The sequence below is a fragment of the Cyprinus carpio genome, chromosome B3 (assembly GCF_018340385.1).
Source record: "Cyprinus carpio isolate SPL01 chromosome B3, ASM1834038v1, whole genome shotgun sequence".
Lineage (NCBI taxonomy): Eukaryota > Metazoa > Chordata > Actinopteri > Cypriniformes > Cyprinidae > Cyprinus > Cyprinus carpio.
The window spans coordinates 36,958,699-36,982,859 of NC_056599.1; the positions used below are offsets into that span (position 1 = coordinate 36,958,699).

The 24,161-nt window shown below is 35.8% G+C and overlaps 3 protein-coding genes across 5 annotated transcripts; 1 reads left to right on the plus strand and 2 right to left on the minus strand.

The window, feature by feature from the left end:
* Nucleotides 1-2,858: 2,858 nt before the first annotated feature.
* Nucleotides 2,859-9,242, minus strand: LOC109078068 (5-hydroxytryptamine receptor 3A-like). Of its 2 annotated transcripts, XM_042721482.1 has the most exons (10): nt 8,509-9,242; nt 8,345-8,407; nt 7,811-7,968; nt 7,679-7,723; nt 6,767-6,873; nt 6,504-6,673; nt 6,072-6,190; nt 4,462-4,672; nt 3,864-4,028; nt 2,859-3,558 (listed from the first exon to the last, which is right to left on the minus strand). In XM_042721482.1, exons 2-10 carry the CDS (start codon nt 8,397-8,399, stop codon nt 3,194-3,196), a joined length of 1,395 nt encoding a protein of 464 aa, XP_042577416.1. In that variant the 5' UTR covers nt 8,400-8,407; nt 8,509-9,242; the 3' UTR covers nt 2,859-3,193. The 2 variants fall into 2 exon arrangements, with proteins under 2 accessions (XP_042577416.1, XP_042577417.1); XM_042721483.1 differs by having other exon boundaries at nt 8,345-8,519.
* A 4,516-nt stretch (nt 9,243-13,758) lies between these two features.
* LOC109078087 (serine/threonine-protein kinase 19) lies at nt 13,759-15,774 on the plus strand. 2 transcript variants are annotated; one of them, XM_019093404.2, is made up of 6 exons: nt 13,759-14,169; nt 14,627-14,763; nt 14,872-15,107; nt 15,183-15,280; nt 15,350-15,497; nt 15,591-15,774. In XM_019093404.2, exons 1-6 carry the CDS (start codon nt 14,079-14,081, stop codon nt 15,643-15,645), a joined length of 765 nt encoding a protein of 254 aa, XP_018948949.1. In that variant the 5' UTR covers nt 13,759-14,078; the 3' UTR covers nt 15,646-15,774. The 2 variants fall into 2 exon arrangements, with proteins under 2 accessions (XP_018948949.1, XP_018948950.1); XM_019093405.2 differs by having other exon boundaries at nt 13,762-14,169; nt 14,630-14,763.
* Nucleotides 15,775-18,838: 3,064 nt separating this feature from the next.
* On the minus strand, nt 18,839-23,869 carry LOC109078082 (ras-related C3 botulinum toxin substrate 1). Its single transcript, XM_019093400.2, has 6 exons — nt 23,610-23,869; nt 21,147-21,218; nt 20,759-20,876; nt 20,107-20,169; nt 19,792-19,951; nt 18,839-19,445 (listed from the first exon to the last, which is right to left on the minus strand). Exons 1-6 carry the CDS (start codon nt 23,642-23,644, stop codon nt 19,315-19,317), a joined length of 579 nt encoding a protein of 192 aa, XP_018948945.1. The 5' UTR covers nt 23,645-23,869; the 3' UTR covers nt 18,839-19,314.
* Between the last annotated feature and the right edge of the window lie 292 nt (nt 23,870-24,161).

The following is a 24,161-nucleotide window of genomic DNA, read 5'->3' on the forward strand; positions in this document are numbered from 1 at the left end:
TGGTTTTATTCCACGCTAGTTCAGGATCGTTCCACATCTATGGAAGAAAATATACTTCAAAAAAACTAATTCACTGACATTTTGCCCATTGTAAAACTAAATTTTTGTGAACATTAGAATGAGTTTATGGGCTTTTGTTTTCTTTTTTTTTCAAAGTCAAAAATGTTTCTGCTCACCATGTTAACCTTAACACGGCTGCTCATTTGCATGTTCTTTGTATCCTAAATACGGATGATGACAGAATGGTGACAGAGTTTTTGCAATGTGAAAATTATAACACTGAAAAAAAAAATATTAATAACATTTATTTTAAATACATTTAATTGTATAAAAATAGATACAATCTATACCTTGTCATATGGAAGTGAGACAGTAATTCTTGAACATTTGATTTTGTAGAATACCTTCTACTTACAAATGTGACTTTGTAAAACATATAAATATAACAGTTGTACACAACATACTCTTGTTTACTCTTGTCATACTTCATTAAAGACAGCATGAATAATTGTATTTCCTTCCATTACATCAATTAAAGCTAAAGTACCACTTTCATGTTTATTAAAGCTCAAAAACAACTTGCTAAACTTCACTTAAAAATCAATGACACAGAAAAAAAAATAACAAAACAAAAAAAAAATAGTAAACAAAAACAAAAACTTTGTATTTTGTATTGTTTTCTTCTGCTACAATAATGTAATGCATCTCGGATATTCTATGAGCAGTATTTTCTTAGCATTTATTAAATTTTTAATAGATTTATAGCCTTTTTTTTGATTAATTGCAAATATAAAAAACAATCTGGTTAAATTAATTTAAATTACAACACTTGTTCAAAATATTAAATTAAAATACAAATTTATATATCAAACCTTTTTTTCTTTATTTTATTTTTTATTTTATTTTTTGCTGTATTACCACAATCTTTTTCCAGTGTAGTTATAATGGATTATAGTGGCATTTCATATGATCAATTAGTTTTCCAAGCATGAAATAAAGACAGAAGGAATGAAAAAAATTAATAAATAAAAAATAAAAAACTCAGATACTTACAAATGACAGTGTCTCGTATTGCATTGAAGTGATGTTAACTATGACAGAACAGTTATCGCCGTGTGGTGCACTTATCAGTTTCTTGGCAATTATAGAATTTGCCAGACATCGACTGTCACATGAATCTGCCAAAACTGTTAACCAGATAAACATATTAGAAACATTACTTTTAATTAAGGGAAAAATCGGAAAAACATTTGAGAATCCATGGCTCTTATCAGTGAATTGTAAAATTTTAACTAATGATTTCAACTGTATGTAACTGTAATGGTATTCACTGCAGCTTGAGAAAGTGTTTACCAATCAGATTTGAAAGGATGAGGAATGACAATGAAATCTTGTGTCGAAGAACCATTTCAGTTCCTACAAACACACACACAAAAAAATTCTAATAAACTAAAATATCAAAAACACTCCTTACCACAGTAGCTTAAGAAACATAAAAAAAGACAGATAAACTTACCTTTGCAAGTCATCATGAGCAAATTAATGAAAATTTCACCTTCAGTTGTCACCGTTTATGGATTATATGAACAAGCATCACTTGACTTTTTAAAGGCATTGAGCCTTTGGGGTTATGTACAGTAGGACAAACAAAATAGAGCCAGCACATATTAAATTTCATCCCACATGAAATTGCATAAACTTCATTCATAAACATCATTATAAGCCTCAAAATCTAATAAAACACAAAATCAAAACATAAGGCTATAAGTACAAAAGCTGTTTCCAGCTCAGTGTCATCTACCTCCAGGCACTTTATTTGCCTCACAGCCAAACAAAACACCAATTTACATGCACAAACACGTTCACAAAGGAAATATATGCAGAACATTCAGAAGAGTCGATCCAAATTTGCAAACTCTTTCCCCCCGAGGTTTTAGATGTTCCTTATGTTAACAAAGACAATAATAGTGCACTTAATCTGGACAGCTGGATGGAGAACAATTGTTAGTTTTCCCTGGGGGTCAGCTACATTAAATTTTATTTAAATATTACTACAAACCATGTGCTTATTGTCAGGTTAAATACCAAATGTCTAGTCTGACACTATTTAAATGTTTGTTTGATCCCTGGAAGTACAGAATCATACTGCTTCATACTATCCTATTCATAATTTAAAACTGGGGTGCAAGTCCAGTGTCCTGGGCAAATTTGCCCATTGACCTCTATCAGTCATAGCCTCACTATCAATGAATTAGCTGCATAACTAAATGTCATCACCATCATTAATATTATTCTGTGGCTTTGCAGATTCAGCAGTGGTGCACTTTGGATCTCTAGTAGCCACAAGTAGTAAAAATCTTAGGAGCTAATCCAGAATGAGTTACAATTTAGCAGCCACACCACACATCAACTTACATTACCTAAACTGTCATATAGCAACTGCACAAACCTAACTTAACAGCTACCTTACTAACTATTAATAAGCAGCAAATTAGGGGTTTATTGAGGCAATCTGTCATGATCTGCTCAGAGACATGAAGGCTGAGGATCCAAGTGCAGATCTTTATTGAAGGGTATACAACAAACCCAAAAATACTAAAACTCAAAAGGTAAAAAAAACACCAGTCAATCCAAACAAAAAAAAAAAAAAAAACACTAGTGCAGTTTTTCCCCGGAGAACAAAATAAAATACAAGCATAGAATGACACAACTGGTGAAAACATTAAACTCAAAAAACAAAAATTCTAATTCAAACATAAATAATGCCTCTTTTAAAAATACATAAACACATATAAACTAACAAAAAAACAAAGAAATATAACTGCAAAAAGTTCAGTTTTGATTAAAATAACATTTCTATTTGTTGTTATAATTAATGCTATGAAAATCCCTTTGACAATATAGTGGTTTAATACAAGTAAAATGCTTTTTAATCTTAATAGCATGCTGAAAGATTGTACATTTAATAAGACTTAATTTAATAAGAGAATTACAAGTTATTTTGTATTTTGTTTCGTATTGATTCCCAAGATTTTGTTGATATTCTTATAAATATGGATAAATCAGTATTTGATGGCCTGTACACTATTCAGTCGTTATGTTGCAGAGTTTGCTACAGATTATATGCACCAATTAGGAAAGAAAAAAAGAAAAAACAGTGCTAATCTGAGAAACAACAGTGCAGAGAAAGTGACTATGTGTTTGTGTTTGAGTCTGAGTATGAGTCTGAGTATGAGTCTGAGTATGAGTCTGAGTCTGAGTATGAGTATATGTATGAGTAGTCATAGTAGACATCTTCTTGCTGCGATTCATCCCAGAAGTCTAGATTATTAACCTTACAAATGTCTGTTCGGGTGATAGAAATAATAATTATGCCATAAAGTATGTAGATGATTATGAAAAAGCCAAAGCAGAATTTGTCTAAGAGGTACGCAAATGCCACTTTACTCTGATCCTCCTTTTCTTTTTCATTCACGGTCTCCAAAAAGTTCACTATTTTCAAGAGTGAAGTCTTCTCTGAAGCCAGATCACCAGACATTGTTGTAATCACACCCGTATCTGTTGATGCAGACCAAATCATTTATTCAATCAAATTCATCAAACAGTTGCACCACTGAAACATGATTTTGTCATGATCAAGTACATTTGTGTATATGGATGCCTGATGGATAAAAAGTCCTGGTCTACATTTTTGTTTTTTAAATACATTGTGAATTGCATTTAGATGTTAACTTTAGGGCAGGATATGAAAAAGCATTACTGTTGAAAGACATTTATTACCTACACAGTTGCACTTTTTTTGTTGGTTTCATACTTGAAGCAAAGGCTATAAAAGCCAACCTGTGTTTCTCATCATCTCATACCTTTCTCCTGATCCAGGCCGTCATTTGTTTCCGTGCTATTTGATGGATGAACTTTGGAGGAGCGTCTGCACACCAAGAAGCTGTCGTCTACAGACAGACGTGTCAGCACTATGGAGGCCAGCATACTCAAGACCAAACACACCAGACAGAAGCTGAAGTGGTAGTCTTTAGAGGAGAAAACAGGGAAAATGCCATCAACTTATTATTGTGCATGATGATCTGATGCTAGTGATTTTGACTACTTATTTTCTATATTAAAAGCCTGTCCTAAATGTATGTTGGGAGTATAAACATTTTTTCCTTATACATACAGTGTGCAAATATAGCGGGAAAGAGAGGATCTGAACTCCCCAAAACAGACATCTACTAAAGCCGACAGACATTTTCCACAATAATATTTTCTCGACTGCCTGAGCCCTTTTCTGTAGGATTTCTCATAAGGTTTAACAATATTAGATCCTAATACAATTTAATATACAGACTAAACACTGTCAAAAGTACAGTCCGAATCACTTTACATCAGCACAGTAAAACTGCATACCACCAAGTGTCCGTCAAAATGGAGCACATATTTTTCTCTCTCTTTTCATTCACTTACGGAGGAGGGGGCTGCAGTCGCCACTGTTAGGCAGGTGATCACTGAGGATGAGGAGGAACATGGTGAAGCTCAGGACCAAAGTGACCTTAAAAGAGTTGCGCTCTCCTCCTTCGAATGGAAGAGCGAAGCTCACCAGGTCAGCCAGCAGTATCAGTCCGCTGGGCAGGATCAGGGTCACAACAGCACTGAAGGGGTTAATCGACAGAGCGACCTGTTCAAAGATCAAACGCGAGTCATTATTAAACAATTATGGTTTATTTCCCTAACTCACAAATTAAATCGCTTTATACCTATTCTCGCTATTAACTAGTTGCTTATTAGCACTAGCATATTGGCTGTTATTATACTTATGAAGCACATATTAATGCCTTATTCTGCACAACCATATTTTAGATTCCTTAATCCTACCCCACACCTAAACTAACAACTACCTTACTAACTATTAATAAGCAGCAAATTAGGAGTTTATTAAAAGTCATAATTAATAGTGCTTATTTGTTCCCTATTCTAAAGTGTTACCTCAATCACATGACAAGATATTAAAATTACTGTCTGTTTTCTTAGACTAGAATCAATTGCTGATTTTTCAGACTAGTTTCTGTGTAAACTTCATTTACACGGTCAGGGAGGGAGATTCAGAGGAAGTTGCTGCATGTCTCAGGCAGTAAGTTACCAAATTCAGCCTTTTTTAACACTTTAGTTAATTAGCATATTACATTGCATATATATTGGCTTTTTATTTCTACTTAAAAAGCACATAATCTGCATTAATATTACCAATATTACCATATTCCTGACCCCTTAATCCTAAACAACTACCTTACTAACTATTAATAAGCACCAAATTATGAGTTTATTGGCAAAAGTCATAGTTAATAATAAATAGTAAGAATTAGTCCTTAAAATAAAGTATGACTGTTATTCAGTAAAAACAGTATTAAAATTATATATATAAAAAAAACTATAATTTCAATTCACATCCTGATGCTTTGTTTTTATTAGCATTTTTAAAATGCCCCTATTATGGATTTTTGACAATTACCTTTCATGCAGTGTGTAACACAGCTCTAAGTGCATGAAAACATCCTGCAAAGTTTTAAATCTGAAAGTGCACCATGTATAAAGTTACACAAACACTGCTTTATCAGGCATTACAGGCTCGTGATGAAATGAAAATGAGACCAATCCTCCAATCACCGCAGATTAGCGTCACGCAAAGGAGGGGTTTGGAAAAATGAATCATTGAGTGAATCGAATCAGAGTCGTTGAGCAAAAAAGATAAAAATAAATGCATATTATAAGACAATGAAAGTGTTTTTGGACCTTACATGCATGTCAGCCTATTGTTGGGGACTCCCAAAACCAAAATATGAACACTTCATTACCCACAATAGTTGGATTATTTTAATCTAATACTAATAATAATAATAATATATTAATGTAAGTGGGTCCTGGCCCCTGAGTTGTAAACCATTACATTAAAATCATCAATTTCTTGAGTTCTGTGTATATGGTTGTACAATGGACCATTTGTCTAGAGGGTTACAAGTAACAAGCTCTCTAAACTCAGTACTCTTGATCAGAAGTTTAAGAGTGGATCATTTATTTACTTGGAGATAAACACGATTTGATTTATCCACAGTTTTGTTCACGGAAGTAGTCAGCCACTCTCCTCCACTGCCGCCAACCAAAGTCACATTATCAGCGATCTGGAAATTGAGCGCGCAAGCTGGATCAAACAAACAAGAGGACATATTCAAGTTATTCAAATATAACTTCCACAGAGCCAGTTCACTAAACAGTTGCTGGAATTCACCTTAATCAGGCAATGAAATATTTAAATGAAGTCATTGTCATTCTTTTCAAAGCAAACACGTCTCATTTCCAAGTAAACAAGGCTATCATAGACCATATTCACAAAACTCTATGTGCTATGTGCTATCAGCAGGCACAGTTCATTTATAATGTTTGCATAATATAAGTCGAAATATTCCAAATGGTCATAATCTGTTGAACAAATATTCTTGTGATTTCAGTCTTACTTTTCTGGCTCCATCCATTCATGGCCACAGGGCACGAACCAGCCACAAAGGGGTAGGTAAAGAGGTTGATTTGACAGCTCACCGTCGTGAAATAAACAACCGCATGGCTCACAGTACCATCCCGCCTCACCTGTACATCATTGGTGTACGGCTCCATGGTCGTTTCTATTCTGAGTTCAAACAGAGGGAGATTTCAACATCTTACCAACATCAGAATAAATAAGTAATAAATGCCATAACTCAGCATCAGTCTTGAGACTCACGCGTTGTCCAAAACTATCCGAGGAATCCAGATTTTATCAACTGGCATAACAATTGTTGGAAATCTAGATTTCTCTTGGAGCCATCCAAGATCAGGATCCTTCCATTCCTGTGAGGCAGAAAATAGAAGAAATGCATTCTTTACTTTCTATTTGTGGTGATTATTAGAATAAAGTTTGAATTTTGGGACAATTTTAGTGAAAGAAACCACTTCTGTCTTCATTTTAAGGTCCAAATCTTGCTATTAACAAACCATTAACCATGAATTTTCCCTCAGTAAACTCCTAATTTGTTGCTTATTAATAGTAAGGTAGTTGTTAAGTTTAGGTTTTGGGTAGGATTAGAGATGTAGAATATGGTCATACAGAATAAATGCTTTATAAGTACTAATAAACACTCAATATGTTAATAATATGCATGCTAAAAAGCAGGTAGTTAATAGTGACAATTGGTCCCTATACTAAAGTGTTACAGCTTCTCATTTTGTTTTGCAAATTCTGAATATTGCATGGTATTTACATGTAACACTGACACTAAACTACACTAAACAGAATAACTGATTTTCCAAAATAGCTGTGCTTCTCAACACAAAATGATTTAAATGAAATAATTATTTATTTATTTTTACATTTTAAGTAGCTGTGTAACAAGTGGGATAAATGCACAGTCAGTTACTCTATAAGATATTATTCTTGTTAATAGAATTGCTGAAAATAAGAAATATCACACTCACAATAATGACGTTGTACTGGATATCAGCACAGCCTTTGCTGTTCTAAAATTCAGTACAACAGCACTCTAGCTCATGTGCTATTAATTTCATACTGTAGAATATTTAATAGTATTCAGATAATTGAATGTTTACATGTGACAATTACTGTACCAAACCAAATAATTGTATTTTGTCTACTCACCATGTTTATCTTGATACGGCTGCTCATTTCCATGCCCTTTGTATCCTAAAACATGTTTTAAAATAGAAAACAATAAATAACACTTGTTTTTTTTACATAGAATATAATCAATAAGACAAAAGTGGCACTTACGAAAGACAGTGTCTCATATTGTATTGAAGTGATGTTCACCATGATGGTACAGTTATCATTCTGTGGCGCACTGAACAGTTCTTTCTTAACCCGAGCATTTGCCAGACAGCGACGATCACAGGGAGCCTCGGTGGAATTGGAAATACCACCAACAAACACTACAGGACCAAATGAACGTTATAAACTACATGAAATAGTCAGTTATGATACAAATTAAGCACATTTCACAGGCAATTACAAAGTAACACCATGAATGGTCACACTTTAGTTTGGGGACAAGTTCTCACTACTAACTAACTATTAACTTTGACTTTTGCCTCAATAAACTCCTAATTTGCTGCTTATTAATAGTTAGTAAGGTAGTTGGATTAAGGGATCTAAAATATTGGACTCTGACTCCACATTGCATTCATCTATAAAAATCAAGCTCAACCTTTTGGCAAGGCTCGTTTATCTGCATGAAAATAATCATAATCACGCAGCATTACAATTACATGAGAAAGTGTATTTACTACAACTGGAGAAATAGTTTACCTGGTGGAGATGAGCAGAGGAGGAGAAACAATGAAATCCTCTGTGGAAGAACCATTTCAGTTCCTACAAGCAAACAAATAAATAAATAAATACAAATAAGCAATTACACCTTCTTTTACTTGCATATATCTTTTTTTAAGAATGTAAAACTGATAAAGGTTTACCTTTGCTAGCAAACTCCCAGGTCAGATTCCACAAACTTCACTTGTGGCTGTTTATAGATTTTGAGGGAAACAAGGATCATTTGGCTCTTTTAAAGGGTCGCAGCTCTTTGTTGTTACGCAAGACAAACAAAATACACCCAGCTTATATCCAAACCATCTATGTCTTTTAAATTTGATCCTATATTTTGTGTCTATAGCTTGTCTGTTACTAGGACTACAGATGAGATTTAGTGAGATCTCAGCATTCAGTTTATTGTTAAACATCACAACAGAGCACTAATTACTTGCTGGGACAGTCAAACAGGAGGCCATTCTACGGCTGACAAAAGCACAGGAGGCCATACATGAAAACAATCACTGCACAAACTCTTTCACTAGGGTTTTAATTATGTTTGATGGTGTAGAGAGAGACAACACTTTAATAAAGGGATGTCCTCACTTTATATAGTCCTATAGGACAAGGCAGTTCTATCATATTTATCTATCATACCAGCCTGACATATTCATTATATTTGTGATGAATTAAGAGTTTCACTAATTACTAATAGCAAACCCACAATAAGTTTCCTCCAGGTCTCCAGTTTCCCCCACAATCCAAAACAATGCAGGACAGGTGAGCTGCAGTTCACAGGAGTGTGTGTACTTCAAGTTTATTTGTATAGCACTTTTTACGATACAAATCATTGCAAAGCAACTTTACAGAAAATTAAGTTTCTACAATATTTAGTAGTAGCTTATCAGTGATGACTGTCTGTTAATGTGCATACGGCAGAAACGTTCAGAAAAATCAATAAAAGACGTAAACAAACAGACGATTAACACTATTAACAGCAATTATGTGTACTGGTACAGTATATATGGTTTATGAGGACACAAATGTGTATAATGACATGGGTACTACAATGTAAACATGGTTTATGAGGACACTTCGTGTGTCCCCGTAAAACAGAAGGCTTAAGAAAAGAAAAAAAGAAAGTGGGGGGGGGTTTATGAAATTAAAAAATTGCCAGTAGTTTTCTGTGAGGGGTAGGTTTAGGTGTTGTCACGTTTCACTTGGAAAAGGAACGAGAAGATCCAGGAGAATACAGAAGAATGATTTTAACTCATACCCTCAAGGCGATACAAACAAAGGAACTGATAAATGACGTTCAACAGCGGATAGAGAACTAGGGACGGGCAACACTTTAAATACACCAGACAAGACGAGGGGGAGACGAGACACACCTGGGATCAATGACAACAGACGGGGAACACCTGGAATGAAATCAACATAACAAGGAAACACAGGTGGAATCAAATAAACAAAATGACAGGCACAGGAAACATGACCAAATAAGGAAATAAACACTGGGATACAGGGAGCACATGGGGAACAAAACACAACACAAGCCTGGGGGGGCACTGAAGAGTTTGGATAATAAACTGTAAATCCAGCATGTAGTGGTTGAGTGAATGTGTGTGTATGTGTGTGTTGGCCCTGTGATGAACTGGCCATGCATACGGGCTGTTTCCTGAATCTCTAAGTTGGTGGATCTTTGTGTATTTTTATATTGTATTATTTATAATTATATCAGTGTGGGATTTTAAATAAATGAACAATCCCAATTTTGGTGCCAACAACAAAAATAAAAGATACATAAAATTGGAATACTCCCTAATTGATATAACTGAGTCAAATACCTATATACATTCTTTCTATTCGGTGCCATTTCAGCTTGGCAACTTTCCATATTTTTTTTTTTCTCCATAATGTAATCATTTTATCTGAAAAAGGGCTTGTTACACTATAAGAAAAATATATTGGTCCAGCTCAGGATATTATTCTTTAATAATTTTTCATGAAATTCCTTAGACGTGCACGGACCAAATGTTCACCCTGTTACAGGACATTCTCATCTCAATTAACAAGTGTTTTGAATGCACAGTTATTGTAATATTTACATTTTCTAAGAGCTAAAATGTCCCTCTCTTTAGTCAGCAAATGTATTTTAACAAAGTGTTCATAATCTGCCATTATCTTGAAAAAAGTTATTGTATTTTTGAGACAGCGTAATTTCAACACATTTCTTTAAGAATAAAAATAAATTGAAATGGAATTTTGGAACCGTTTTAACTTATTTCATTTTACCATTTAATTCCCTGCAAGTAACCACAAATATATGCAAAGCATTTGTTGAACTTATTTTAGTAATATCACAAAAACACTGAGGTAACAGGGTGGACGGGACATAACAGGGTGGACATCACACCACTAAACAACAGTATATTTCAACATGTTGCCAAATACAGGAAGCATATTGTCACAATTTACAATCACTACAACAGATAAATGGTTCTGTATATAAAATGTATAAGATATAAGGCCTATTATCACATTAAAGTAAGTTGTTCTTATAACTATTATAATAAGATCTCATTTGTTATGCTATTCATTTATTAGGCTACAAAATAGGTTTATCATTGTATTTTACTATTGAAAGTATATAGTTTTAGAGAACATATTATTTTGCTCTCTCTCTCACACACACATCACACACACACACACACACACACATGCACGCACCCACATACTAATATTCCTATTGTTATGGGTTCATGCTGTGCAAATTTTATTTTCTATATCCATAACACTAACACTACACCTAAACCTACCCCTCACACAAAACTACAGTTACTTTAGGTTTTCAAAACACTTCATTCTGTATAACTTAGAGTATAAGTTGTTTTCCTCTAGGGAACCAAATAAATGTCCCCACAAGATGAAACTTTACTGTTATTACTATACCTAGAGACACACAAACATTGTAATGGCAAAGTCAAGATCATTTATTTACACACACACACACCACAAACATACACACAGCACATAGACACGAACACACAACTCAGAGACACACAAACATTGTAATGGCAAAGCCAAGATCATTTATTTCAGTTTCTACCTAATCAACAAAGCTGAGTTCTAAAACTTTCTTTTTTTCTTCCATCCTTTATTCTCTTCCAACTTTATATCCGTGCCAATTCCTGACAATTACATGCACACTTTATAAACATATATCTGCCTTCTTTCAGGGTGTGCATCACAACGAGCCCTGTAGTGTCGCTGCTTTTCTTCAGACAACAGTGCCATTTCCTGACAATTACATGCATACTGTTTAAGCAACTCTTTCTTTTAAATGCATAATAAATTAATTATAAGTACCGATACATGCTTTAAAGAGTTATGTAATTTTTTTACACCAAATGTTACAATATGTCTACCCTGTTACAGTGCAAAACAGTAACAGGGTGGACAGTAACAGGAGGGACATTTTATGCTAAAGTCAGCTATTGCTACTCATGTGATAAACAACAAGCTAGTGCATAGTGATCACCGAGGAAGATTTTTAACCTGCTTATTAACCATATTTTCTAAATTATTAGTTTCCATTAGAAATAAGCATAACAGAGTGGACATGTTATGCTTTACCATATTAGTGAATCATTATAAAAAAAAAAATAAAACAACTGAAAAAAAGGGTGAAGATTGTTAATTACTCTGTTTCTTGTAGATAGTTTTCCACCAAAAAGTGTTCTACTTCCTGAGAATCATGTTATTAGAGAAACATTCAAGGGCCGTATTCAGAGGGACTTTTTATCAGAGTAACAGGGGGGACATTCAATTCAGGGACACTACATCTTTTTAAGACTTTAAGCATTAAAAATGTATAAATAAAAAAAAGTTATGCAAGCTTACTTGGGGACATGGCATTTTAGCCCACTTGCACTAAAATAAGAGTAATTATTTTTAATACATTTTTAAGCAGATATTTATTGTGTTTGGTTGTAGAGGGGCAGTAACTTTGTAAGATTAGCATTCAGAAACAAGTATTAACCCATTTTTACACAAAATATGCCACATTATGTCATGGGGACTCAAATGGCACGGAATACTATGAATGACCAAGCTTTGTTGATTTGAAGTGATAGTTTGACCAAAAAGGTTGATGTTGATGGTCCCCATTGACTTCCATAGTATTTTTTTTCATACTATGTAAGTCAGTGGGGACCAGCAACTGTTTGGTTACCCATATTCTTCAGAATATCTTCTTTTGTGTTCAACAGAAAAAAGAAACCTACACAGGTTTGAAATAATGAGTAAATAGTGACAGATTTTTTTTATTTTATTTTTTGGGGGGGTGAACTATCCCTTTAAAATATTAATGTTATGTTGATATTATTAACCTAATTACTTTTCACTTAATCTTTTTAATGCAATAGGTGAAGTCGTGGCCTAATGGTTAGAGAGTTTGACTCCTAACCCTAAGGTTGTGGGTTTGAGTCTCGGGCCGGTAATACCACGACTGAGGTGCCCTTGAGCAAGGCACCAAACCCCCAACTGCTCCCTGGGCGCCGCAGCATAAATGGCTGCCCACTGCTCCGGGTGTGTATTCACGGTGTGTGTGTGTTCACTGCTGTGTGTGTGCACTTTGGATGGGTTAAATGCAGAGCACAAATTCTGAGTATGGGTCACCGTACTTGGCTGTATGTCATGTCACTTTCACTTTTAACTGATAAATATATTTAAATGATACATGCTGATGTTTTAATATATTATATACTTATCATTATTTATAGCATTAACAGTTAACCTTGTTTTTTATTATTATTATTTTCAGATAGTTAAATAATATAATTAAAATGGGTGTGTTCCCATAGTTCTTGCTATGTTATCACAAATTAATACAGTAGTGTAGTAGTGAAGTCTATGACGGGTCATTCCTGCAGGTATTGTTTATGATGTTAATTTACCTGCTACTATGTAGACTCTTGCAAATAAAAAGTTCTAAATCATAAAAATAAAACAGTCTGTTTAGTATTTAAAATATTAATTTAAAAATATGGCATTTAGACACTTTAGCCTGGTGGGACAGGTGAGGGGGAAGTTGGCCCACCCCTCAGTTCTGTTACAGGGGCCCAACATTTGCTACAGAGGGGTGGCGCTTATGTCCCTGTGACCCTACAGAGGACAAGCAGTTTAGGAAACGGATGGATGCATGGGAACCCACAATATCAATGTGAGAGTGTTGTCAAAAGTGCTGGCTCACTTTGCCCCAGGCGGAGGACAGGTTTGGCACCAAGTAGGTTGCATAAGTTGTTTTAAACCCCCCTTCTAGGCCTATACACATAAAAACAGAGCAATAACTAGCAATTTCCCATGTTGTAGATCTGCATTTTTAGATGACAACAGACGTCCTTCCTCTTGAACGGCGCTGGAGTGTTGTTTCAGTGCAGACCGTCCGCCAGAGAGCAGCCGATGCGTTCCGTTCATCCTGAAAGCAACGAAGAAGAAGAAGAGTCGAAGTCAGCTGTTGTGCCGTTAATGAACGGTGAACAAACATTTAAACTCAGGAGTTAAACGAGTTAAAAATATATTTCTGAAAATAAAAACTGTGTTTCTGTGTCACTTCGGCAGGGAAATGTTAAGTATATAAACAATTCGCGCTGTTCTCAGCTAGCATACACGCTAGGTAACTTACATGAGGAAAACAGTTAAATAAAGAAGTGGCAGTGTTTAAAATCAGTAAGAAATGAACAGAAAAAGAGCCTTAATCGCAGACACCTTCTGTTTAACGAAGAGACGCAGATGTGCAGCTGACAGTGTTACCGGAGAAAGTCAAGGTAAGACCTTATTTCTTATCTGTAATCAAGTAGACATTTTGTTGTTGTTTGTTTTTTTTCTTCACGTTATTATACCCCAACTACTTTATCATAAAAAAAAAATATTAAAAAAAAACACCGTTTTGTTATAAAAAAAGGATTAAACAAAAATACAGTAAACCAACACAAAGCTAATGTTTAGTCTTTACCACATTAAGTGCAATTATCAGTATATAAGTCTGTACGTCAGTAATTATCATTTCAAGACCCTAAAGCATGTAAATATATTAATATGCATTACTATACACATGCTACACAATACAGGCTTAAAATACTACACTACAATATGTTACTACATCCCAATGTGCATACTATCTGCCCTAAACAGTATTGAAAATGACTAATATCACACAGAATTTAGGATGGCTAGTATGCACATTGTGTTCGAGGATACCCATGCTGTATGGTGTTTGTTCAGCAGATATCAGGTCAAGCTTGCAGTACCTCGTGACACTGTTTTCACGCAAACTCTTCAACGACAGCCTCCCACCAGTGGTCTTAAAACACCAGCTCTACAGTTTACACAATGACAAAACCTCAGTGGACAAGCAGGTGGTAAGATCAGATTGTAATAAATGTTCAACTTGGGATAGTGTGCAAAGTCATTTTATAATAATAACCTTAATGCATTCCGAAGCTCTGGTCTTCTCTTTTCCTCGTCAGAATGAGTTGAGGGAAACCGGCGAGCTGTTGATGTTCCAGCTGGGGTTCGACTCCGAGGCCTTCGCTTTGGTGTTTGCAGAAGATTACAGAGCCAAAGTCCTGCAGGGGGAAGCTGGCAGAGGAACGCTGGGAACTGTAGAGAAATTTCTGACCAAACTAATTCCCAGCTGCTCCGATTTGAGTTTCAACAAGGAAAAGATGCTCAAAGAGTTCCTATTTACAGACTCCGAGATAACGTAAGGATGAGGACACAAAGGTTCATGTGTTTTTCACTGTCTCTGTCGCTTATTTGAAGATGCTTTTGGATGCAGGCAGCTGGTGAAATCAGGCGTGCTCACTGTGAGGGATGCGGGGAGCTGGTGGCTTTCAATCCCAAACTCTGGCAAATTCATTAAGTACTTCATTAAGGGTAGGTTTTTAACATTAGAGACGCATGCAGTGGTGGTACGGGTCAATATCTGGGCTTTGTTTCTAACAGGACGCAAAGCTGTTCTCGGCATGGTTAAGAAATCCAAATACAGTGAAATCCTCCAGACTGAATTGGAGGGACGCCGCACAACTTCGCAGGTCAAGTTCCAGATGAAGTATCACATTCATGATATAATCGGAGCAGAGTTAGTGGAATGGTAAGACTGCTGTATCGTTGAGTAGATTTGAGTTGTAATTGTGAGGACAAGGTCTAATGTCTGAAATGTGATCTTGTTTATATCTATTTGTAGCATTCAGACAACATCAGGGACATTGTTGCGATACGTGGACGGAAACGTCAACTAACAGCTCCACTCACTCGACTTGAACTGTACACAACTGAAATGTGTAATGTATTTATTGCCATATTCTTTTGGTTACAAACAGCAGAATCAATTGTGCACAATATAGTTAATAAAAGGCTGCCAAACTTCACTTCAGTGTCAGATTCTTCGCTAACACTCAGGACAGCCATTAATTAAGGGTTTGAGACTGTTTGTTCTCATGTTGCTGGTGCCAGTCATGTGGCATTTACAGCTTAAGTGATTGGCTTACAAACAATTGTGTCCAGAACTGAGTGCCAGTTACCACGGTAAATTTACTTAACACACACACCCATTTAATTAAAAATTCAATTTTATTAAGCAGTGTCACATTATTTAGGTAATTGAATATGCAGTTTTATTAAGCAGTGTCACATTATTTAGGTTAAACGGGTTGTTCGTATTGTTTTGTTTTTATTTCACCATAAAATCCTTTCACTTTTTCATATCCAACCTATCAACCTTATGTGCCAGAGAAACAACTGTGCAGCCATCTTAAAGAGATAGTTCACCCAAAAATGAAAATTCTGTCATTAATTACTCACCCTCATGTCGTTCCAGGCCTTTGTTCATCTTCGGAACACAAATTAAGATATTTTTGATAGAATCTGAGAGCTCTCTGACCCTCCATAGACAGAAATGAAATTACCACGATCAACGCACAGAAACGTAGTAAGGACATCAGGGGTTCAACTGTAATTTACTGAAGCTACGAGAATACTTTTTGAGCACAAAGAAAACAATAATAAAGAAATTTTCTCCCCCAATTTACCGTCTTCTACCATTTTAGAGAGTACCCCAAAATGTAATCAAAGTACGTAAACAATGCTGATTACATTCTGGGGTACTCTCCAAAATGATGGAAGACAGTAACTAAGGGAGAAGAACTGCTGAATAAGTTTTGTTATTATTATCATCTTTGCGCACAAAAAGTATTCTCGTAGCTTCAGTAAATTACAGTTGAACCCCTGATGTCACATGGACCATTTTACTGATGTCCTTACTACGTTTCTGTGTGTTGATCGTGCTAATATCATTGCGGTCTATGGAGGGACAGAGAGCTCTCAGATTTCATGAAAAATATCTTAATTTGTGTTCTGAAGATGAACGAAGGTCTTACGGCTTTGGAACAACATGAAGGGTGAGTAATTAATGACAGAACTTTACTTTTTTGGGTGAACTAACCCCTTCAAGAATTTAGTCTCTGAACCTCTGTTTTTGCAGTAGCGGTCTATAGCATCACTGTTGACGGAAACCAACAATACATTAATTTTCTACCTATTAGATTGATAAAACAATGTCTACACCTAACCCAACCCTAAACCTACCCCTTACAATTATGTAAATAGAGTAATTATCTTTGTTCAGTGTGAATTTAGGCTATATTGATGTGCGCATGCCCAGTAGCTGTATCTCTTCTAGACTTAAAGGGATACTCCAACCTGGAGGCTTGAGACTGTCCCATAGACTGCCAAATAAATAACAGTGTCAAGGTCCAGGAAAGGTGTTAAAGTCATTGTCAGAATACGCCATCTGCCATCAGACATGCAATCTGGGTTATATGAAGCGATGGGAACACTTTTTGTAAGTGGAGAAAACAAAAATAATGATTTTATTCAACAATTCCTTTGTCAACAGTCTCGTCTGTGTCTCTTCATATCACCGTATGCTGCGTATGCTCTTCTGTATCAGCCACGCCACAAGGATGTGCTGTTTCTCTGTGTATTTAGCTTTGATTTGAAAAAACAGCGCATCCTTGTGGCGCGGATGATACAGAAGAGCATACGGAGCTTTTACGGGTTTGGAACAACATGGGGGTATGTGATTGACAAAATTTTCATTTTGGTGTGGAGTATCACTTTAACCAGTAATTTGCTGGTCAAGTGGAAATACAAATAGGAAGACAGAAGACGAATGCAGCTTTGAAAGGGGCGGGGCTTCATAAGGGGTATAAATGAAACAAAACAGTTTTAGGGTTTAATCTAAATTTATTGTATTTTATTATCTCTGTAAAACAAGTGACATCATGAATACCCCTAAAAACAGGGTTACAATCTGGCTATAACTGCAGATAGAAATCGCTCAATAGGGTGATCACAAATGACGCACATTCTGTATTTGTGCCTCAGGACAGTTCAAGTAAGTATGCAATCGTGTTAAATGTCAGAATACCTTGTAAATGATGTGCTGTTCGAATCAATAAGACAAACAATCGATTTCAGGAAATAAACACATTTGACAGTTACATTATTACTAGGACAGTAAGAAGTAAAATGTTAGTTAAAAGTGATTAACGATAAGGGGAATAAACCGCATCGAGAAGATTTACTTCACACAAACTAATTCCTGTAGTGTACACGCTGACAGTAGTCTGTTGCTTTTTGTAACATTAGCAAATGTAAAAAGTGTCAAAAAGAATAAAGTTTCTAAAAATGTGTTAACAAAAATATATATATGTAGATGTAGAGGGTGTATTATAAATGCCCAAAGAGCATCAAGGTGTTCATATACCGCTAAATTAAGATTGACACTAAATGTCCCATGTGATCCATTAGATACTTTGATAAGCTGTTGTTGAAGATCTAAGCAGGACGCTGATATTTGGGGACTGGAAATATTTGGAGGTATCAATACAGGTATTGTGAGACCTCTTGACATACTGGGACTAACGAAACACAAATTTCCTGGCCATGTTTCACCTTAAAAGAAAGATGGAGATAATACTTTGATTAAAAATAAAGCCTATTTTTAGGATCATTATATATATATATATATATATATATATATATATATATATATGTGTGTGTGTGTGTGTGTGTGTGTGTGTTTTGAATTGAGATATATTATTACTTCAATACAAAAATACTTCAGAAAATATCTATTCTAATAAGGGAGATTTAATTGATGAAAATGGTCCTAAAAACAGGCTTCATTCTTTTAATGCAAAATATGATGTTTTCTAAAAATGTATGAGTGAAATGTGGCTTGGACATGTTTTTGTGCATAATTAGTGTGGCCTTAAATTACAGTATAACCCCCCTCAAAACAAATGGCAAATAGTGTTCACATAACCTCATAATGAAGAAGTATAAAAATCTGTTCGGACACCTCCTCCTTCCATTAACAGAACCTCATGTTTCAAGTGTGAGGTAAGCTGACTTCACTGCATCGCTTTCAAAAAAAAAAAAAGTGTTAAACCACAAGACATCACATTTGCTTCACAGTAGCCAACAGTTAGTTCTGGTTTACCAAATGGCTGCAGACCTTGAGGGGGTAAAAAGCAACAAATGTGGTGTATGCAGGGCCGCCCCATCCTAATGTAGTGCTATTTGGCAAGATCTTTCAAACAGAGACTGTAAACAAACATTACGGGTTCTCAATGGAAGGAACCAACTTCAGGACATTGTTAACCATCTAAAAGTTAATATCCATTAGTCAAAGGCCGCAGGTCGTCCAATAGTGTGTGTCTGTCTAAGGGAGATGGGTTGGGGGTCGATTTTTTAACTATTGATAATATTGATAAAAGTGTTGTGACGGTATAAAGTTGTACTGGTAATTACAATGGAGGAAGTGAAAAATAAAAACATGGTTTCATTTCTAACTTCTCCCCTTAGAAATACAGTTTGGATCACAGCAATCTTTCCTCAGAACTCTAGAGCAGCAGGCATTTCCTCTTCCTCTTCTTGACAGGGGGAGGGCAGAGCACGGCCCGGATGGCCTCGTCAAACACCGTCTTAAGGCCGCGCTGCGTGAGCGCTGAGCACTCCAGATACTTGACAGCCCCTACCAAATAAAAAGACAAGAGCTTTTTAGCCCAAACCATTCCATTTTTAACATGATATGTGTGAGAAAATACTGAATTCCAATCAGAAAGCTTAGTAATGCAGACACTATTTATGTGTTTTTATGACAGAGTAAAGTGGAACATTTATAACTCTGTGCACTTGCACAGTGTAAAGCTTGTGTAGCGTACACTTAATAAAAAAGCGATCTCATAACCTCTAACACAGGTGCTTGTCAATGTGGGCATCGGTTTTTTTGTGCACTATCAGTATTTTGTTGTTGTTCCATCTCTTTAGTTTCACTTACTTAATCTATATAAAAGTAATAATAAACTGGTTCCACCTACCGATCTCTTTGGCCATGGCCAGGCCTTGAGGGTAGGTGATGGGGGTGAGCTTCTTCTCCTTCAGCTTCTCAATGGTGTCCTTGTCATCTCTCAGATCAAGCTTGGTTCCTACCAGGATGATTGGAGTGTTTGGACAGTGGTGTCTCACTTCTGGATACCACTGAACACACAACGCATTTCAAAATGACCAAAACAACCAACACAAGTAAGAAATAGACATGCGGTTTCAGTCCTGCATGCACTGTGTTCTTTCAAGATAAAGCTCTAATAATATCTGCTACCTTGGTTCTACATTCTACTCTGAAAAGTACTTACCTTTGCACGAACATTCTCAAAAGAGGCTGGGCTCACAAGGGAGAAGCAGATGAGAAACACGTCCTGTGGGACAAAGGCATTTATGATGAGTTACAGGTGCCATTTCCACTATTTCCACATCCACTCTGCAGCATTTTATGCCGTGGCTCATAGTTTTGCTTGTCTACCAGCAATGTTATCTAAAGAAAAGCTGTTGTTTAAAAGTGACAATGTATAATGATAATATACAATTATATTCAGAAAAACAGACAGGAGAAAATTAATCCATGACTAATGGTTATAGTGCAAACCCTGTTGACTACAGAGACACTATTAGTCACTATATATAGTCACTTTTAGTTCATAGTCTAAGCATGTATGGCTGTATGTATTGCAAATGTAAAGCTAATCATTCATTGCGACCTCAAAGATCATTCAAAAGGTAGTACTGTAAACATGCCATAACAATTTTAGTGGCAGGCAGCCTAAAGGTGAGCTACAAAAAAACAATAGCAAGAAGAGAAGGATAACTGAGACCTTAACTTTTCAAGTGGACAAACATGATTTCTGTCCACTTGCATGGAAAGTTTCATGTATTTCATGTATACAGTAAGCCATTTTAGAAGTTTTTTTATTTGTAAAATGGTTGGTAAAGAAACACTGCGGTTCTTACCGTTTGAGGGTACGACAGGGGACGAAGTCTGTCATAGTCCTCCTGTCCTGCTGTATCCCAGAGACCCAGGTTCACTGGTTTCCCATCCACCATCACATTTGCAGAGTAATTATCAAATCTGTCAATTGAAAGGCAAGAGACTGTTTCAGCTTTGTGAAAATCACAGTCCAGCGGAAGTTTCCAATCCAGTGATTCGTTTAAATGTTCACACTGAATACTTTATTGCACATCTCTCTGGAAAACATGATTATGAATGGCCGAATCATAATTTTCTATGCTGAAATGGACAGCCTTTCCTAGAGGAAGCTTTAAGCTAATCCACAATAATAACTTAATATTCACTGTTGCATTATAAACTTTGTAAAGTGCACAAAGCGGAGGTACTCACACTGTGGGGATGTATTCTCCAGGAAAGGCATTGGTTGTGTAGCTGATCAGCAGGCATGTTTTACCCACAGCTCTGGAATGAAGAAGATAAACACATCACCAGAAACACATGGCATGCTACAAGATAATATCAGTAAGCAGAACCACTGAAAAACTGGTCTGGTGAAGTCACTCTGTCAAAACAGTTCTCATATGACTAGCACTTAAGGGCTGAGATTTCCAGAAAGAGCGGTTTGCTTCCTGAAAACAATTTTAATTTTCATCGGCAGGCAAATAATAAGAGGCCTGCGTTACATTTGGTAACCTTTTTTCTTTATTGACTGTTTAATAACAATAGCAAATTTAAAAAACAAAAATTATACAAATGTGCTGTCATGTACATGTATCAAGTGTCATCTACAAATATAACGTTTCATTTTCTTTTCTTAAAACTAAGTGTCCATTAACATAACTATAAAAAATATTGTGATTAAATATTTTAACCGTCATGTTACATGAAATAAGTCAGAAAATCTATTTTTATTTTTTACTTTTTTAGATGGAACCGTTTATTGAACTGAAAATAAAATTCTGATAAATAATAACTTAAATCAATGATAACTTTATAAAAACATACAAAACAAATAAAAAAAAATGTATATAAATATCAGTTTTCACTCTGTATCTCACAATAACATGTCTTAGAAAGATTATTTAATGCTTAGAATCTCAAAAGCATGAAGTGCAATTTTAACATGGTTTTTCTGAAAAAGTATGCAAGGATGATCAAGTAAAAGTTGCATCAGTCCAGTAAATGTTCATCTTGAAATATTACAAAAATATAAAAGTTATTGTTATGTGTACATTATATATTTCACAGCAAAAGCACGTGTTACAACTTGAATGTCAATCGTTTGCCTAAAAGGTCTTACAACTGGTTATTTCTAGCCAAGTTTTGATCATGTTAATAATTTAGGAGGTATCAAATAGTAGACATTATAGAGTTAATCTACTGACAGCCATAAAAATACTTTAATTGTCTGGATGATCAAGTACAGCATACAAACTCAGCTAAAGCTATGAAAGATTGAGCAACGCCTGACGGATTCAGTCTATTTATTATAAAGTACAGATCAAAGTCCAGTTACCTTACTGTAACCTACTGAAGCTTGAAGTTATCTCGGTCTGCTAAAACAATCATAAATTCACATTCTGTGTATGATGTATGGATGTTTCTTGATCACCGGCAGAGCTGATTTCTACTGAAATCTAATGAATATGTTGAAGGCAGCACTTAAGACTGTGTGTGTACACTTGGCAAGTCAATAAGAAACTCATATTTAGGTGACTCAGATAAGCGTTAATATTGCAATCATTAACTTGGCTAAACAACTCCAATACAAAGAACTCTTAAGATCTGAGAAATGATGTGGAAAGAAACACATGGACGAATGAAATGTGTTTTTATGATATCATCGGCTGTGGTGATACTATGGTACAGTGATGATATCATAATACTGGACTGAACGTCACTCCAAGAAACGTATGAATGCCGTACCATGGTACAAGCCATTGTATTGTTATGGCACCACAGCCACAAAACCATGGTAGTACCACGGTATGTTTTGAATGCAGATGCCCTATGTGTTGTTTATAAAAACGCTAAAGACATAAATATGGGCTTTAGTCTCCATACATGTTAAACTGTTTGTTTGAGGGTCAGTTACATCATCATTATGGGCCCTATAATGGAGCTGTTGTCTTAAAGTGCCCCATTATGGGTAATAAAGGGTTCATATTTTTTGGTTTTGGGAGTCCCCAACAACAGGTTGACATGCATACAAGGTCAAAAAAACACTTTCATTGTCTTATAATAGGCATTTATTTTTACCTTACTTGCTCAACGACTCCCAGACGATTCGCTCAATGATTAATTTTTCTAAACCCCTCCTTTGCGTGACGCTAATCTGCGGTGATAGGTCTAATTTTCATTTCATTATGAGCCTGTAATGCCTGATAAAGCAGCGTTTGTAAGCGCAGTGCTGCTTTGTTTTTTGTTTTGCTTTGAGAGATAATAACTTTATACAAGGTGCACTTTCAGATTTAAAACTTTGCAGGATGTTTTCATTCACTTAGAGCTGTGTTTCACGCCGCATGGAAGGTAATTTTCAAAAATCCATTATAGGGCCACTTTAACACCTAGGGAGCTGCCTGTAAGCCACTCTTTTGGCATCACACGAGTGTTTCTAGTTAGTTAATTTGACCATCAGAGCCTAGTTTTGACGTCACGTGCACTCCGTGCCTCAGATAATGCGCGTGACGTCACGTTGAAGCTCACGCGCGTCTATGACGCCAAAAAGCTGTTTAATGTTGCGGTTACTCGGCTTTGAGACACCGCCAGTGAAACAAATTGAGCCCGGTCGTGTTTAGGGTGAGAAAATGTCAGTAGCGAGTCGCAGACCGTAGAGACATTCAAGTTACTCACCCGTCCCCGACGACCACACACTTGATGGCCTGCATGACTTTAACTCGATATTTACTTTCCCTCCGCGAGAAATGTATCAAGATTAGTCAAACAAACGACGTCGTTCACAACAACACTTCTTCAGCTGCACGGTATTTCGCTTTTATACAACTAGTTTTCTTCCTTCTCTCATTCCCACACAGAGGAATGAAGTCGAGTAAGAAAGTTTGAGGCCACCACCCAAGACAGGAAGCGATTCCAACAGATTTACAAGCGCACTTCCGCTCGGTTCCCTACAGAATAAAAGTTCTACAGCTAGCGCCCATCCTTCCCTGCACTTGTTTTGTTTCGTTTTATTTATTTATTTTGTTTTAAAGGATTACAAATACAGCCAGGGGTACAAACACATTTGGATAAACAAAACAAAATCAGAAGATAAAGTTAAATAAAACATGGCAATGTTTACAAATGCAAACACATTTTACAGCTTTTTGTTTTTCAAACTTGGCATGTTTAGGAATTCTTGAACCTCTGCTTTTAAAACTAAAAACAAAGACTTATTTCCTCATATTT